Source organism: Protopterus annectens, chromosome 3.part1 (assembly GCF_019279795.1).
Source record: "Protopterus annectens isolate FY-2018-M chromosome 3.part1, PAN1.0, whole genome shotgun sequence".
Lineage (NCBI taxonomy): Eukaryota > Metazoa > Chordata > Ceratodontiformes > Protopteridae > Protopterus > Protopterus annectens.
Window position 1 is genome coordinate 1,586,813,770 of NC_056732.1, and position 17,888 is coordinate 1,586,831,657.

A 17,888-nucleotide genomic window follows, 5' to 3' on the forward strand; every position below is an offset into this window, starting at 1 on the left:
TTAAAGCTAAGGTACTTCATCCCAGCCCATGATTCTTCCCAGGGAATATTGAGATGGAGGAAGATGGGGAGGGGGTTACACTGCAAAGGTGAACTACTGAAACATTTGCTATTATGGCAAATCCTTACTGAATTCAGTATGTTCTTCTATTAGATCACTGCTGTTGCTGCTGTAGACCTGAATAACTTCCCAGAGGTTCAGACTTGCAGGATGGTGGCCTGAATGGAGTGGCTGAGTTGCAGCATTCCACGTAAAACAGAAGTAGCAAATCCAGCCCTTGATCTAGAGGTACTATCTAATTTGTAAGGCTTGGAAAAGGTATGTACAGATGTCCTGACAGTTGCTACCATGATGAACTGAAAGTTGACTCCTTAAAGGAGGACTGTAATAATAGACATGTCTATGGTGATATGAACCTTAACTGCACCCTCCAACTTCTTACACTAGTAGTAGTAATAAACCATATAAAATATGTCAGACATTTAGATATGATCTGCTTTGACACTGCCTAACCCTCCTTTCCAAAAACAAAGAAAACATATACTCAAACCTTCTTGCCGGTTTGATTCTGTGCAACTAGCACTTAACTTGTCCGTGAACATCCAAAGAAAGTAATTTCTCTGTTGCTTAGTGAACAGGGGAAGAAAAGGAAGCTGGGCACCTTGTTTTACAGAAAATAACGTCACTACCTTGTGCATAAAGGAGGGGGTTGTTATTAGGCTCATTATGCCTCCATGGAATACTACGAAAACTCTATGTGCATCATCAGCACTTGAAATTGTGGCACTTTCCTAACTGAAGTGATGGTACTAACAGGGCAACTTTTCATGACATCAATTTAACTGTGTCTGTGGCTGCATGCCTAAAGGCAGCTTGTGTTAATTTCTCTTAAGGTATAGTTGAGGCCCTAGGAGGAGTAGCCAATTTTCTTGGTGATCTTGACCGTAGTACTCTCTCTAAGAAATTACTGACCAGTAATAGGCTAGCCAGTGGGAGGTTGTAAGGCAGGCAATGAGGAGGAGAGGATTGCAAGGTATACCTTAACAGATTTGTAAGCCAAGCCTACAAAGGGAGGATCAGAGACTATGGTTTAATATCTGAATTTTCTGATAACAATCAGCCATTATTCTCTGACATTAATTTTATGAACTCTGTAGAATAGTTGAAGTAATTTAAATGCTTTTTAAATTCTAACAAGTGTCGCACTTCAGCAAAGATCAGAATTTTGGTACCTTGACAAGATGCCTGCCATTCTGGCTTCACGCAAGTAAGATTCTGCTGACTCCAGATGAGAAACCCCAACACTTGTACCACTTCTGTGACTTGTCTCCCTAAATCCAATAAAAATGAGCAGCATGAATAAGTACACCTAAGCTACACCATTTATCCTGGTTTAATTTAACTCATATTCTTATTACTTTCTATTTATTTTTGCTTGGCTGAGATTAACAAAATGCATTCTTCCAAACAATGTTGATGACTTCCTATGCATCTCCATTATAAGAAAAAGTACAGCTAAGTTGCACTTACCGTAATGGTAGATGTTCAAATTCTTCACTGCTGCAGCAGCCTTATGTACAACAACCAGCCAGCTTCACAAATTTCTGCCACCCTCACACACCTTCACTCTAACTCCTGATTGGTTAGCTCAAAGGAGGGAAATCAGAAGTCAGAGTAAAGAAAACTTCAGGACTTTATTATTCATACAGAGAAAGTACAGTTTTGTACCTACCATAAATGTAGATGTCCGATAGATATGCAACTGCATTCCTGACATATGGGTTGTCCTGCCTCAGGCAGCCCTTCGGTCGGCCGGATTACAAAGTCTGGGTCCGGCATCGGCTGATGTCGCCTCTTCCCCGACATCAGAGCGGCTGGGGTATAAAAGCATCAGCCGACGCCATCTTCTTCAGTGTTTCTTGCCCCAGATGCCAGGTGCCCTCCAAGGAAGGCTAAATTTAGAGAATGGATAAAAATTCCAGACATGCACAACAGTAATAAACAGATACACCATAACAGATATCCCCAGCTAATTTGAAAAAGGGGGAGTGGACCCAAAAAAGAGAATTACAGAGAGGTAGGAGGGAGGGAAAACCTGACTGCAGTTGCATATCCATCAAACATCTACATTTATGGTAGGTACAAAACTGTACTATGTCCTTCAAGAATGCAACTGCAGTCCTGACATATGGGTTGAATACCATAGCCAAGCTGGGGGTGGTAGGATCCAAGATAAGGATGGTGTAGCTAAAATGCCCTGCAGGACTGCAGAAGCAAAGCCTGCTCGGGATCTGGAATATAAAGGCAGGTTGTAATGTTTGGAAAATGTATGCACGGAGCTCCATGTAGCAGCTTCTAGAATGTCCTTTGTAGCCACCCCTCTTAGAAAGGCTGTGGAGGTGTGGCTGTAGCTCTGGTGGAGTGTGGCCTGATATTGGCTGGCACACCTTTTCCATGGAAAGAGTAGCAGAATCTGATGCAGTCTCCAATCCATTTTGAAATTGTTTGTTTGGAAATTGCCTTTCCTTGTACTCCAGCAGCGTAAGCTACAAATAGTTGGTCAGACTTTCTGTTGGCCTTTGTTCTGTCCAAGTAGTAGCGCAATTGTCTGTGTATTTCCAAAGTGTGCAGAAGCTTTTCTCCTTTATTTTGAGGATTGGGAAAGAAAGTAGGCAGGTGAATTGCTTGATTTAGAGAAACCCTGGATATCACTTTTGGCATGAATGAAGGATTGGTTCTTAAAGAGACTATGCCCTGATGGAAAATGAGAAATGGAGGTACTGCCATGAGGGCCTGTATCTCCGAGACTCTTCTTGCTGAAGTAATTGCCAACAGGAAAACTGTTTTCCAGGAGAGAAATTGCAATTCTGAAGATGCTGCTGGCTCAAAAGGTGGAAGAGTTCATTTTTCCAAGACGAAGTTGAGGTCCCATGCAGGCACTGGTGGTTTTCTTGGAGGTTTGATATTCTTTATCCCTCTTAGAAACTGTCTTAGCAAAGGATGTGAAAACAGATCACAGTTGTATTTTGCTGAATTTGCTGAAGCGTGCATTTTTATGGAAGAATATGAAAGGCCATTGTGAAGCATTGTTGCCAAGTATTCTAGTATCTGTGGGATGCTCATTACTGATGCATCCTGACCCTTGTTGGCATTCCAGATGTTGAATCTCTTCCATTTGGCTGAATAAGTTTTTCTGGTGGAAGGCCTGCGTGCTTCCAGTAAGATCTCTTGAACTTTTTTGGAGAGAGAGATATGGGGAGAAGTCATGGAACCCTCCAAGCTGTCAGTTGCAATGTTTGCAGGTTGGGATGAACAGTCCTGTAATTGTGCTGAGTTATAAGCAGTGGCCATTGAGGCAGGGGCCATGGCTTGGTGCGAGTTATGCTCCTTAGTAATGGATACTTGTGCTGTCTTGGCCAGTCTGGAGCTATCAAAATGCCTTTTGGTTGTTCTGCTTTGATCTTCAGTAACACCTTGGTCATTAATGGCAGAGGTGGAAATGCATAGATTGTTAGAGAATTCCAGCTGAAGGAGACAGCATCCATTCTCCAGGCTTGAGGATGGTGTGTCCTTGAGCAGAACTTCTTCAGATGATGATTGAGGTGTGAGGCAAAGAGATCTATGTCCGGCCTTCCCCATGCATGACTTATTTGTAAAAAAATGTCTGGATGCAACATCCATTCGTGCGGGTCCATAATGTTTCTGCTTAGACTGTCCGCCAGAACATTTTCCTTGCCTGGAACAAACTGGGATTGCAACTGCATGTTCAGTTTCAGGGACTTTTCCCAAAGAGTCATTGTTAGTCTGCAGAGGGGGTAAGAATGGGTGCCTCCCTGTTTGTTTATGTACCACATAACAGTGGTGTTGTCTGTCTTTATTAGCAGATGACCTTACTGAAGAAATTTTCTGAAGGCCTCGATTGCATGAATCACTGCCAACATCTCTTTTTGATTGATGTGCAGATGCAATTCCCGGGGTGCCCATTGCCCTTCAATGCATCTGCCCTCCATGTGCACCCCCCACCCATGATCTGAGACGTCTGTTGTAATGGTTTGGCTTGCTTGAGGTTTGTTGAAAGACATGCCTTTGTTTAGATGGCTTGTTTGTGCCCACCACAAAAATTCCTTTTGTTGACATGGAATGAGTGGAATAATTGCTTCTAAGTTGTGACTGTGTTGAGACCATAAACATTTTAGGTACCATTGCAGTTTTCTCATGTGTAGTCTTGCCAGTGGAATCAGAAGAATGCAAGATGCCATGAAACCCAGGGCCTGCAGGATTTTCCTTGCAGTCATCTGGGTGTGCTTTGCTAGGCTTTTGAAGTAATCTGGTAATTGTTCTTGTTTTTCTTCTGTGAGGAAAGCCATTTGTGAGTTTGTGTCCAGTTTGGCTCAGAGAAAAATTATTTGTTGGGATGGCAGTAGTCTTGATTTTTGAATGTTGACTGTGTATCCCAAAGCCTGTAGTAAGTGAATGACATAGTCCAAGTTTCTTATCAAGGCTTGCTTGCTGTCTGCTTGTATAAGGCAGTCGTCCAGGTAAGGGTATATTTGTATCCCCTGAAGTCTGCAATGTGCAATTACTGATGACAGGCATTTCGTGAATACTCTGGGCGCAGTAGATAAGCCAAAAGGCAATGCTGAGAATTGACAATGCTCTGACCCTGCAAGAAATCTGAGGTATCTTCTGCAGCTGTGTCTGATTGGGACATGCAGGTATGCCTCCTTGAGGTCCAGAGTAACCAGCCAAGACCCCTTGACCAGCATGGGAAGAAGTTGCTGTAACGTCAGCATTTTGAATTTTGGCACAATGAGAAAAGTGTTTAGAGCGGACAAGTCCAGTATAGGTCTCCATTGCTTTTCTTTTCTTGGAACAAGGAACAGTCTTGAGTAGAATCCCTGGCCTTGCTCCTGAGGAGGAACCTTTTCTATTGCTTTGATTTGTAGCAGCTTTGAAACTTGTATGAGTGCCTCTGCCCTTTGATTTTGTGGCAGGTTTGGCATGCCTTGTCTTGTTGGTAAGGTATGGAAGTGAAACCTGTAAGCTTTGTCTATTATGCCCAAAATCCATTTGTCCTTTGTAAAAACGTGCCAATTTTTTTGAAACTAAAGATAATTTTCCGCCTAAAGGTGCTTCTCTTTGAGCTTTGGTCGGCGGTGTCAAAGTCAAGTCATTGTGATTGTCCCTGTGGAGCAGTAGAAGTCCCTGCGCCACTTCTCTGATTAGTTGGTTGCCATTGGCGGCCCCTGTATGAGCCTCGGTATTGCCCTCTACCTTGAGCACACCTGTTTTTTCCCCTTTGGAACTTGTCAGTGTCTGGAAAGGACCAATTCTTCGAAGGCCAATTCCTACTGAACCTTGGTGGCTGAACCTGGAGGAAATCTTTGAATGTTTGTACTGATTTAGCCTTTTCCTCAATTGATTTCAACACACCCTGTGCATTAGCACCAAATAGCTTGTGTTTTTCCAGAGGTGCATCTAGAAGCTTTACTTTAACATGATCTGGCAATGTCTGTTCTTTCAACTAAGCATGTCTACGTATGACGGCCCCTGTCATAGCTGCCCTACATGAAGCTTCCAATGCATCATAACCACACTGAAGAAAATGATTGCTAACCTGATGAGTATTATGAACCAAATCCTGCAAGGCCTTTCTATCTAAAGGCTCAGGAGAGGCTAACTTTTTCTGCAAATCATCCATCAAGAAATCCTGATACTGAAACATATGAAAAAGACAGTTAAGTGCCCTCATGGCAAGGGTGGTTGAGGTATAAACTTTTTTACCCCACCTCTCCAGGGACCTAGATTCCCTGTCTGCGGGCAAAGGATTTTTGGTCAGGAAGTGGCCACTCCTTTGGGCCCCTGAGAAATAGTTTCTAGATCAACAGAGTGGGCCTTAAAGAGACGTTTATGAGTTTCAGGAACCCTGTAATATCGGTCTGGCTTGACAGGAGCAGGAGGGAGAGAATCAGGAGAAGTACTGGAGTCTGAGTACACATCATCCAATACATCTAACACTGGGGGTATAGCTAAAGGCCTGTGCTGGGGTAACTTAAGGAAAGTCCGAAGCCTTTTCCTGGAGTCGGAGAAATCCTGGCCCTGCCACTGAAAATGCTCTCTCATGGAGTGGAGAATTTCCCCAAAAGAAATATCCTCAGGAGGAGAGGCAGAGGGAATGGATTCATCAGCATCAGAATCCTCGTAGGCCGGGAAGGATTCTTCCTCAGAATCTGAATGGCCTGACTCACCAGAGGCTTCATCTGAGGAAAGGGTATCTGCCTGCTCAACCCTAGGCCTTTTGTCTGAAGGCGGCTGAGAACCTCTGTCTGGATGAGCCTGAGAGCCCCTGATTAAAGAAATTGATCTGCAGCTAAAGTCATGATCTGTTTATCAGAAGTGGGACCCTGTGAAAAAGATTTAGGAGGGTGAGACTTAGCCTGGCTGGCAGCCTTAGCACGTGTGTAGGCCTTGATGGACATAGACACAGGAGGCCTAGCTGCCCCACGTGCTGGAGTAACTTTGTCCACAGGTATGGTGTCAGGCAAATCTTGGGCTTCGGTTTCAGGAGGAAAATCAACAACCGGCACCGGGGTAGCCTCCGGGACCGAAGTGTGCGGTAAAGCGGTGTCGTCGGCCTGGAGCGGTTGAATTACCGCCTCCGAAGAGACCGATGCACTCGCGGTAGGCTTTAGCGTGGTGTCGGTGGAAGTCGCGGGCCACGAATGTCGGTCCCGGTCCTTCCGTTTTTTGGAAATATGTGCTGTCTGTAGTTCCGACGGCATGATATAGGAGTAATTTTCCCCAAAAAAGTCTTCAGCAAATTCTGCCCGGAGCCTAAGTGTGCGCTTATTGAAGCAAGCACAGGCAGCACAGGCCGAAACGTCGTGGTCTGGGCCAAGGCAGGGAAAGCAGTAAGAATGTAAGTCCTTATGAGGTATTTGTTTACCACAAGACAAGCAATTATTAACTTTTGCAGTTTTATCTGACATCGACTGAGGCAAGAAAAGGTTCCCCAACGGGGTACTTAGCTTTTTGATGACTTCAGTATCTGAAAACACAGGAGCTGGCCGATCGGCACTTGCGAACTGCTTCTGCTTCGGGCACCGCGCAGCAAGAAAAACTGAAGATGGCGTCGGCTGATGCTTTTATACCCCAGCCGCTCTGACGTCGGGGAAGAGACGACATCAGCCGACGCCGGACCCAGACTTTGGAATCCGGCTGACCGAAGGACTGCCTGAGGCAGGACAACCCATATGTCAGGACTGCAGTTGCATTCTTGAAGGACATCAGCATATTCAAAACGGACTCCTCCAGAGAGGGGGCTTCAGTGGTCCAGCCCCCGCAATGGAGAAGCAGCTCCAACAAATCGTTAGAAGGGTGTCATCATGTAGGGACTTGGGGGAACCCTTTCTTTCCTCAAGGTCAGCATTCTTGGCAGGGGACTCCTCCAGGGAATTAAAGTGCTTCCTCTTTCACTTTTGCTTCCCCGAAACCTCCCGCTCTGGTGAAGATGAAGAAGAGGGGGAAGAGTTGGGTAGTCCCACCAAGGGGGCTGCCGGTTGATGCAGACTCTCCCACAGCAGGCAGATGACTGGCCATAGGAACAAATGAAAACTGGGAGTGGGTGAGAGCTGGAGGCATCCAACCCTTCTCCCAAGGAAAAAACATTCTCTCAACAATGTCAAAGTCGAGGCAGAGGCGGGTCTCTCGGGTCAGAGGGAACAGGAACCCAAAGGTACCAAAGACAACCGCAAACTCGTGGAAGAAGCACCCAGACCAGACGTTGAAATCGGAGCCTAGCTGTCTGAAATTGAAACTCCGAGGGGCAGTGACAATCCTGAAGCAGGAACCACTGACCCTTCCCCTGACACTCAGCCTCAACGCCAGGGCTCCGAGCTGATGATGGCCCCAAATAAGTCAGGGTCGAGACTACCAAGGAACAGGATATAGCCAAAGACTGCCAGGCTGTGAGATCCAACCTAGAGGATGGAAACTTGACCAGTCCCAAAGACCTCTGATCCAAAGGGGCTGAGGGAGGAAACCCGAAACATGGAGTTGAGGGTCCCGATGTTTGAACAAGACCTGAGGGGGAGTAAGCTTTAAAGTACAGTTGAGTACACTTACCATAAATGTAGATGTTAAGAGTGTATTCACTGCTGCAGTCCTAACAAATGGGTTATCTGGCTCCCGGTAGCTCTCAGTCGGCCAGAATACCAAAGGTAAGTAAAAATGCCATGGGTTGTAAAGGATGTCAGTGCGCCCGATACAAAAGGAGAAAGCCAACGTCACTTCCTCAGTCTTTCTTGCCATAACAGTCAGAAGCCCCCAGAAAAAAGGCTAAGCCAAATGCCAGTTTGGCAAATAAAATCCAATTCAGCCTGTACCTCAGGAAAAAAGAATAGGAGAGGACAAAAAGGGGGAAGGAGGGAGGGAAAAGTACAGTTTTGTACCTACCATAAATGTAGATGTTCGAGTGCTAATACAGCTGCAGTCATAACAGATGGGTTCTCCTGCCGTCAGGCGGGTCCTTGGTCAGCCGAATTCCAAAGTCTAGGTCCGGCGTCGGTTGTCGTCGCTTCTTCCCTGACGTCAGTGCGACAGGGGTATAAAAGAACCAGCCAACGCCATTTTCTTCAGTTTTTCTTGCCCCAGATGTCAGGTGCCCCCAGAAGGAAGGCAATACATAAATTTATGTAATAATGCAATGCAATATAATCAAAATACAGTAGTTGCAAGCAAATACACCATAAATGAATACTCCAATCAGGTTGTATGAGAAGGTGTTAGCCAATAGGCCTGTCCCAAGAGGGGAAGGAGGGAGGGGAAACCTGGACTGCAGCTGTATTAGCACTCGAACATCTACATTTATGGTAGGTACAAAACTGTACTATCTTCATCATGCATACAGCTTCAGTCATAACAGATGGGTAGAATCCCAAAGCTAAAAAAGGGGTGGTAGGCACTAGGTGGAACTAGGAGGAGCCAGGATGCCCTGCAAGACTGCAGTGGCAAAGCCTGCTCTAGTTTTGGAGTATAATGGTAGGCTGTAGTGCTTGGAGAAGGTATGCACAGAACTCAAAGTGGCTGCTTCCAAAATATCTTTGGTAGGAACTCCTCTGAGGAAAGCTGCAGAGGTAGCTGTGGCCCTTGTGGAGTGAGATCTGATGCCTGCAGGGACAGTTTTACCATGAAAAGAGTAACAAAAGCATATGCAGTGGGCTATCCATTTTGAGATTGTCTGTTTGGAAATTGGCTTCCCTTGAGCTCCTATAGCATAGGACACAGAGTTGTTCTGATTTTCTGAAAGGCTTTGTTCTGTCCAAATAATAGCGCAGCTGTCTGTGGATGTCGAAGGAATGTAGTAGTCTCTCCCCTTTGTTTTGAGGATTAGGGTAAAAGGTAGGCAAGTGGATAGCCTGATTCAAAGCCACCCTGGATATCACCTTCGGCATAAAGGACGGGTTGGTTTGTAAGGAAACACTGTCCTGATGGAAAATGATGAAAGGCTGCACAGCCATGAGGGCTTGTAGTTCGGATACCCTGCGAGCTGAGGTGATAGCCAGAAGGAAGGCTGTTTTCCAGGACAAATATTGCAAATCTGTTGAGGCAGCTGGCTCAAAAGGAGGCAAGGTCAGCTTTTCTAGAATGAAACTGAGGTCCCAAGCAGGTACTGGTTGTTTCCTTGGGGGTTTTATATTCTTAGCCCCTCTGAGGAACTGTCTTAAGAGGGGGTGAGAGAATAAAGGTGGATCAGTGTTGTATTCTGCAGAAATGGCTGAGGCATGGATTTTGATGGAGGAGAATGAAGGTCCACTGCTTAGCAGCTCAGCTAGATACTGTAATATTTGAGGTAAATTCAATTTTTCAGTATTCTGGCCCTTTTTCTCATTCCAGGCACAAAACCGTTTCCATTTTGCAGAGTAAGCTTTTCTAGTAGACGGCCTTCTGGCCTCCAAAATAACATCCTGCACCTCCTTGGAGAGTAGGGTCTGTTGTGAAGCTAAGGAATCTTCCATGCGGCCAGATTGAGTGTTTTCAGCTGACTGTGAAGAGTTTTGAAGCTGTGCTGAGTCAGAAGAAGAGGCATTAGAGGTAGGGTCCATGGCGGGGAATGCGTCAGGCTCCTCAGGAGTGGGTACCAGTGCTGTCTTGGCCAGTCTGGAGCAATGAGAATCACCTTTGGTCTGTCTGCTCTGGTTTTTAATAGAACTTTGGGCAGCAGAGGAAGAGGTGGAAAGGCATAAACTGTCATTGTTGTCCAACTGAAAGAGAGAGCGTCCACTCTCCAGGCCTGTGGATGAAAAGTCCTTGAGCAGAATTTTGTCAATTGGTGATTTTTGTGGGAGGCAAAGAGATCTATGTCCGGCCTTCCCCATGCTTGAATTATCTCTGTAAAAACTTGAGGATGCAACTTCCATTTGTGTGGATCTGTCATATTTCTGCTTAGGTTGTCTGCCAGCATGTTTTCCTTGCCTGGCAAGTACTGTGCTTGAAGTTTGATTTGTAATTCCAGAGCCATGTTCCAAAGTGACATGGCCAGCCTGCATAGGGGGGTATGAATGGGTTCCTCCCTGTTTGTTTATGTACCACATTACTGTGGTGTTGTCTGTCCTTATCAATAGTTGACCTGGATGCAGAAGGTCTTTGAAAGCTATAATAAGAAGTTATGTACCTACCATAACGTTCCATGTTAGTTGTCTTCTTCTCGCCTTCTTTCTTGCTGGATGGGTTCGGAGCCGATACTGCCCACTGCCAAAACTAAAGCTCGAGAGCTAATTCCACTGGCTCGAGGCTCCCCTATATCCCACAATGCTAGGCGGTAACTACTCAGATCTCGTTTGATAGCTAGACCAAGCAATTCTAGTGTCCATAGTATGGAGAAGGGTAACCCACCTCTATATAAACCAGAGTGTAAGGTATCCCAGACCTAACAAAAGGGGAAATAGAGGTGGTAGAACGTGGAATGAAACTCTTCCAGAGGAAGATCACAAAATGAATTCCTATCGGTCTGTCCAGGCTTGGGGGAAGGAGGGTGGGACGCAAGAAAGAAGGCGAGAAGAAGACAACTAACATGGAACGTTATGGTAGGTACATAACTTCTTAATGATAAGTTGTCTATCTCGCCTTCATTCTTGCTGGATGGGACCGCGTCCCTAGCACCTTATCCCGGGTGGCCTATCGGAACAGACTCTTGAGAACAGTGGAACCAAAGTTGGCACGGTTTCTGGAGACCATATCCAATTTTTAATGTGAAATGAAGGTATGAGGAGAAGCCCAAGTGGCTGCTGCACAAATGGAATCTATTGGCAGCCTGTCCTGAAAAGCTACGGATGTAGCTAATTCCCTAGTTGAATGAGCTCTAGGTCTTGAAGGTAGTTTTTGATGTCTGATCTCATAGATGAAGGTAATTGTAGAGGTGAGCCATCTAGAAAGGGAAACTTTAGTAACAGGAAGGCCCGATTTCCCTTCCGCATATGATAGAAAAAGTTGATCAGATTTCCTGAATTGTTTAGTTCTGTCTAAATAATATCTAAGTTGGCGGTGAACATCCAGAAAATATAGCTTTTGTTCTGACCTGCTGGAATAGTTAGGGAAAAAGATGGGGAAATCAATTGTTTGGTTTAGGTTTGTTTGAGAGGAAACCTTAGGTAAAAAGGATGGATTAGTACAGAGGAATACCCTATCTTTGTGAAACACTAAGTAAGGAGGGCGACTGCACAGAACATGGAGTTCAGATATCCTTCTCGCTGAAGTTATGGCTACTAGAAAAAGTGTCTTCCATGAAAGCAACTTCAGGGAACATGAAGCCGCTGGTTCGAAAGGGGGAAGGATTAAAGATGCCAGAACCAAGTTCAAGTCCCATTGAGGCGGGGGATCTTTGATTGGAGGTTTGAGAAGAAAAACGCCCCTTAAAAAGGCTTTGCAGAGCTTGTAAGCCATGATGCTAGACTCCGAGACACCTACATGATAATTAGATATAGCAGCCAACTGAACTCTAATGGTAGATGAAGAAGAGCCTAAATGAAAGAGTTCTGCTAGAAAGTCCAGAATAGACTGGATGGGTGCAGTGAAGGGATCTACATTTTTTGATGTTGCCCAAAAGGAGAAGCGTTTCCATTTGCCATTATAAATCTTCCGGGTAGAAGATTTATGAGAGGCTATCAAGACATCTCGGACCGAGCGAGATATTAAGGGAAGCCTGGCTAAGGTCGGAACCGGAGAAACCACGCTGTGAGGTTGAGAGAATGAAGCAACAGGTGCAGCTGGCCCGATTGGTGGGTCAACAGATCTGGCACTGGGTCCAGATGCCAAGGCTGCTCCAAAAGGTAACTATGAAGGAACTGAAACCATATCTGTTGTGGCCAGTAAAGGGCAATGAGGATCATTGTCACTCTCAAGACGATGGCTTTCTGAATTAGTTGAGTTATCAGTGGGAAAGACATACAGAAGTCCCCGGGGCCAATCGTGGACTAGAGCGTCTCTGGTGGGATGGCCTGGTAATGGGAAGAGAGTGAAGAAGTCGTGACACTTGCTGTTTTGGGGAGCAGCAAAAAGATCGCAGCAAGGCTGGCCCCATCGTTGGAACACTTCTCCCAGTACTGATTTCTTCAGAGACCACTCGTGGGGCATGAGAATTGCCCTGCTCAACTTGTCTGCAATCACGTTGGATTTCCCAGGAATGTGCGTTGCTATCAGAAAACGCTGAGAAGAGATCGCCCATTGCCGATGTCTGAGTGCCTCTCGACATAAGGGGCATGATCTGGTTCCGCCTTGTTTGTTGATGTACCACAGTACAGACATGTTGTCCGTCTGAATTGCAATAGTCCCTGTGGGAAGAGAGTCGTGAAGGGCTTGCAACGCTAAAAGCACTGCTCTCATCTCTAAGACATTTATGTGCAAGTGGCACTCGAAAGGTTGCCACGTGCCCTGGACTGTCCTGCCCTGATAATGCCCCCCCCCCTCACCCGATCAGGGAAGCGTCTGTTGTCAACGTGGCGACTGGGGGGGGGGTGAAGGGTCTTCCTTGGAGAACCTGAGGTGATGTGATCCACCAAGACAGTTGATTCTTGCATGATTGAGTCAACAATATGGTGTGGGACATCGGGAGCTGTTGGAAGGACCACTGAGTAAACAGCATCCATTGGAGGATCCTCATGTGGAAGCGAGCTAAGTGGAGAAGGGGGATAGCTGCTGCCATGAGTCCTAAAACCTTCAAAACTAGTCTGGCTTTGACTTTGTTGCATTGTAAGAGAAGGTAAACTTGTTTGTGGATGTCTGACACTCGCTGCTCTGTGAGTCTGGCTGAAAGATTGAGTGTGTCTAATGTGGCGCCTATAAAGGTAATAGACTGACAAGGCGACAAGGCAGATTTTTCGAAATTTATTGAAATGCCTAGAGCTTGGCAAGTTTGGATAGTGAAGTCTCTGGATAGAAGTAGTTGATGTCTGGTGGTGGCAGTAAGGAGCCAGTCGTCAAAATATGGAAATACCTGGAATCCTTCACGTCTCAAGTGAGCCGCGACCACTGCCATGCATTTGGTAAACACTCGGGGGGGCTGTAGTGAGACAAAAGGGCAGGGCTCTGAATTGATAGTGACTGGCTCCCAGCCTGAAGCGGAGAACTCTCCTGGAGCGTCTGTTCATCTTTATATGGTAGTACGCGTCCTGAAGATCTATCGAGCACATCCAATTGTCCTGACCCAAGAAGGGTAGAATGGACTGTAGCGTGACCATCCGGAATTTTGTTTTTCTGACATACTTGTTTAAGTTGCTGAGATCCAGTATGGGTCTCCAGTCCCTTGTTTTTTTTGGTACCAAAAAGAATTTGGAGTAGATTCCGGATCCTTGTTGGTCTGCTGGGACTGATTGGATAGCTCTTTTTGATAGCAGCTTTGAAAGTTCTAGTGCTGCTTGTTCCCTTAGACTGGGTGGAACGTCTGGAAGGGATCCTTTGGGTTGGGATGGAATGTGAATAAAGGGAATTTTGTAACCCTCGGATATGATCGACTGTACCCATTTGTCTTGGGTAAGGGAAAGCCAGGCTTTTGGGTACAGAGATAATCTTCCCCTGACTGCCTCCGAAGGTGGACAGCCGGGCAGCACCTCAGGGATGCTGAAAGGGTTTATCAGAGAAAGTTTCTCTGCTACCCTGGTTTTGCAGACCTCCTCTGCCTCTAGGGCGGCGTCTATTGTTATTCCCCCCTCTGCCTCTAGAGTGGAATCGACCTTGTGCGTCAGATGAGACTCCCTGGGTTTGTTTGCGGAACCACATCTTTCCTCCCCTCTGACCTTTGGGATAAGGCTTACAAGGGGTAGAAAAACAGACTCCCACGGCAGAGAGTCTTACCTTCCACCTCGCACCTAGTCAATGTATCCTCACCTGAGGACCAAACAAGGATGATCCATCAAAGGGGGAATTGGTGAAGGATGCCTTGAAAGGGTCCGCAAAGTTGCACAGCCGCATCCAGGCTCTACTCGCCCCATCCGCAGCATATGAGATAAGCCGCATGGAGGAGTTAACGATGGAGTTCAGGGTTGCCAACTGGGAGTTCATTCGGTCTTGGAACCCCTCAGCTGTTGGATCCTTTACCTCTTCACTCATATTCTTGAGTAAATCTCTCTGGAGACGAGTGAAGTGACAAATAGTTCAGCGACCGCATTGAAAAGGTCGCTGATGAGAACATCCACTTACGGTACCTGTCCATGGTCCTAGACTCCTTATTAGGAGGATGGACAGGTACCGAAGGATCGGCTAACTCCTTCTTAGTGGCTGCGGCCACCACCATGGCATCGACGGGGACGCCTTTAGATAAAAAATCTTTATCTCTAGGGGCAGTAATAAACTTAGACGGCCTCCTCGGGGTGGGTTCCACTGAATCAGGAGCCGTCCAGGCCTTCCTTGCCACCACTTCCATAAGGGGGTCAAAGGGAGGGGACACCCAGGAGGTAGAAGGGCGAGAGCCGAACGCCTCAAGGTACACTGACTCATCCTCTGAAGGGTTAAGGGCTGGCCAGTTCCCCCTCTGTTTCAGGATCTCAAGGATGTCAGCAAAGGAGACATCCTCAGAGGGGGATCAAGGGGAACCTTCAGATTCCTCTAAGTCAGTGTCAGAGGTGATAGACTCAGGGGAGTCAATGTGCTTCCTCTTGCACTGCCTCTTCCTAGGGGGTTCTCCTACCGGGTCAGGAGAGGCCTCGGAAGAGGAGGAAATTCCCAATGGGGAAACTTGAGGAGTTGGCTCTCTGCGGTCTGAAGCAAGGGTGTGGAAAGAAATTTTTTTTTATTTTTATTTATTTATCATTTGTTGACCGGGAAAGTCCGACTAGGTTCCACAGAGCCTGTTTTCAGCGGAGGCCCGGGGAGAAATGCTCCAGATGCATGTCTTTGGAATCACCGCAGGCACTGATGGAGGGGCTGACGGAGCCGACTGTGGGGCAGACACTGGATCTAGCATGCTCCGCATGACCTTGAAGGCACCCCTATCGTGCAAGGCCGGAGGTCCCCGCTCCGAAGAGACCAGGACCCCCCCCCGGCACCGACAGGGACGGCTCAGAGGCCAATGTCGGAGCCGAACTCACCAGCGCCGAAGCACCGAGAGGGAGAGCGGGGTCGGACAAGGGTCCGATGCCACTCATCCCCTCGGAGCCGACAAGGGAAGCTCGGCGCCGAGATCCCTCCAAAGAGGAGATTGGAGCAGATGACGGAGCCGAAAGGGAAGGTATCGGATCCGACACACCGACAGTCATGGCTCCGATGAGCCCCGGCTCCGAGCTCAAAGGAGTCGGAGGAGGAACACATTGAGGGACAGAAATAGCCATTGACTGATAAGTCGGGTTATGAAGCATTTGGGCCAGCGCCTCGGACTTGAGAAGTCTACTCACTACCCTTTGCAAATCGTGGTCGGATAGCCTGGAAGACTGAGGAATGTGATCTATGGCTCCGCTCTGAAAGAAGAGGGGACCCTGGTGCCGAGTGAACGGAGCCAATGGAGGGAGACCTAGATCTTTTTCTTAAAGGTTGCTCCGATAAAAGTATCGGAGCCAACTGAGTCTTATCAGCCTTGGCTCTGGCCGGAGCCAAGGTAATAGTATGAGGCTTGGAAACATCGGCTCCAGCCGGAGCCGATGTCGAAGCAGTTTTGATGCTTCCAGAGGACGGCTCTGAAGCCGGAGCCGACTGTCTGGAAGTCTTAGAAGGCTTCCCCGACACAGACTGGGTCGGGGGGCCTTCAGGCTTTAATAAGCCATGCAAAATCAATTTATTTTTGCGTTTCTGCAGGACTCTAGGGCTGAAACCATGACACACAGCACATGAGACCTGCAGGTGCAAAGGTCCCAGGCAATACACACAAGGTGTGACCGTCTGTCAGAGACATTTTCTGACAGCATGAGTCACACTTCTTGAAGCCTGAGACCTTGGAGTCCTTAGACATAGTAAAGGCCTAAGTAATAAAAACACTCACACACAGGCCTTTAAGAAAATATAAAATTCCAGTCACACTAAAGGACTAGGAGAAGTAGGAGAAGGGGCCTAAGGCCTAAAGTTAAAGGGGAATAAAGGGAGGGATTATGGGCAAAAGAGGTGAATCGATTCAAGGAAAAGATAATAAAAACTAACTAACAGTTATGCTAAGAAAGTAATAGGAGTCTAAAGATTGTGAAAATAGAATAATTTTTCACTAACCTGCCAGAGCCGGTAGAAAAGCACCTCGTCAGCTAAGCGGCAAACGAGATCTGAGTAGTTACCGCCTAGCATTGTGGGATACAGGGGAGCCTCGAGCCGGTGGAATTAGCTCTCGAGCTTTAGTATTGGCCGAGTCAGAGCCGAGGATCGGCTCCGAACTCATCCAGCAAGAATGAAGGCGAGATAGACAACTTAACATTAGCATTTATTACTGCTAGCATTTCCTTTTGATTGATGTGAATGCGCTTTTCTTTTTGGGACCATTTACCCTGAATGCACCGATCTGTCATATGTGCCCCCCAGGCGTAGTCCGAGGCGTCTGTTGTGATGGCTTGATTTGCTTGAGGCTTGCAGAATGGGAGACCTGTGTTTGTTTGGCATGCTTCAGCTCACCACAGAAATTCCTTTTGAAGACATGGAATTAGTGGTATTATTGTTTCCAAACTGTGGCTGTGTTGAGACCATAGGTTTTTCAGGTACCACTGAAGTTTCCTCATATGCAGCTTTGCACATGGGATTAGTAGGATGCAAGATGCCATGAATCCCAGAGCCTGCAGGATTTTCCTTGCAGTCAGCCTGGTGAAATTTGCTAGCTTTCTGAAGTATTGGGTTAGTTGCCCCTGTTTCTCTGGCGTGAGGTAGGCCATCTGGGTGTTTGTGTCCAAGTTGGCACCCAGGAAAATTATTTTCTGAGAGGGTATTAGCCTTGATTTCTTTTTGTTGACTGTGTATCCCAGAGAATTCAACAACATTATTACAAAGGTGTTTCAGAAGTATGTGCTTGCTGTCCGCTTGGATCAGGCAATCGTCCAAATATGGGTATATTTGTATCCCTTGAAGTCTGCAGTAGGCAATTACTGATGCCAGGCATTTCGTGAATACTCTGGGCGCAGTAGATAAGCCAAAGGGCAATGCAGAGAATTGATAATGGGTTGAACCTGCAAGAAATCTGAGGTATCTTCTGCAATTTTGTCTGATTGGGACATGCAGGTATGCCTCCTTGAGGTCCAGTGTTACCAGCCAAGACTCCTTGCCCAGCATGGGAAGAAGCTGCTGTAATGTGAGCATCTTGAATTTTGGCACGAGTAAAAATGTGTTTAGGATGGATATGTCCAAAATAGGTCTCCAATCTTTTCTCTTCCTTGGTACCAGGAATAGTCTGGAATAAAAACCTTGACCTTGTTCTTGAGTAGGTACCTCTTGAA

At 46.7% G+C, this 17,888-nt stretch overlaps 1 protein-coding gene across 1 annotated transcript in view; it reads right to left on the reverse strand.

The window, feature by feature from the left end:
- The window catches only part of LOC122797817 (msx2-interacting protein-like), a 1,498,925-nt gene that overhangs the window by 1,339,131 nt on the left and 141,906 nt on the right, over nucleotides 1–17,888 (reverse strand). Inside the window, exon 4 of the mRNA XM_044066339.1 lies at nucleotides 1,233–1,331. Coding sequence (XP_043922274.1) covers nucleotides 1,233–1,331 — 99 coding nt within the window. The remainder of the gene's footprint in view (nucleotides 1–1,232; nucleotides 1,332–17,888) is intronic.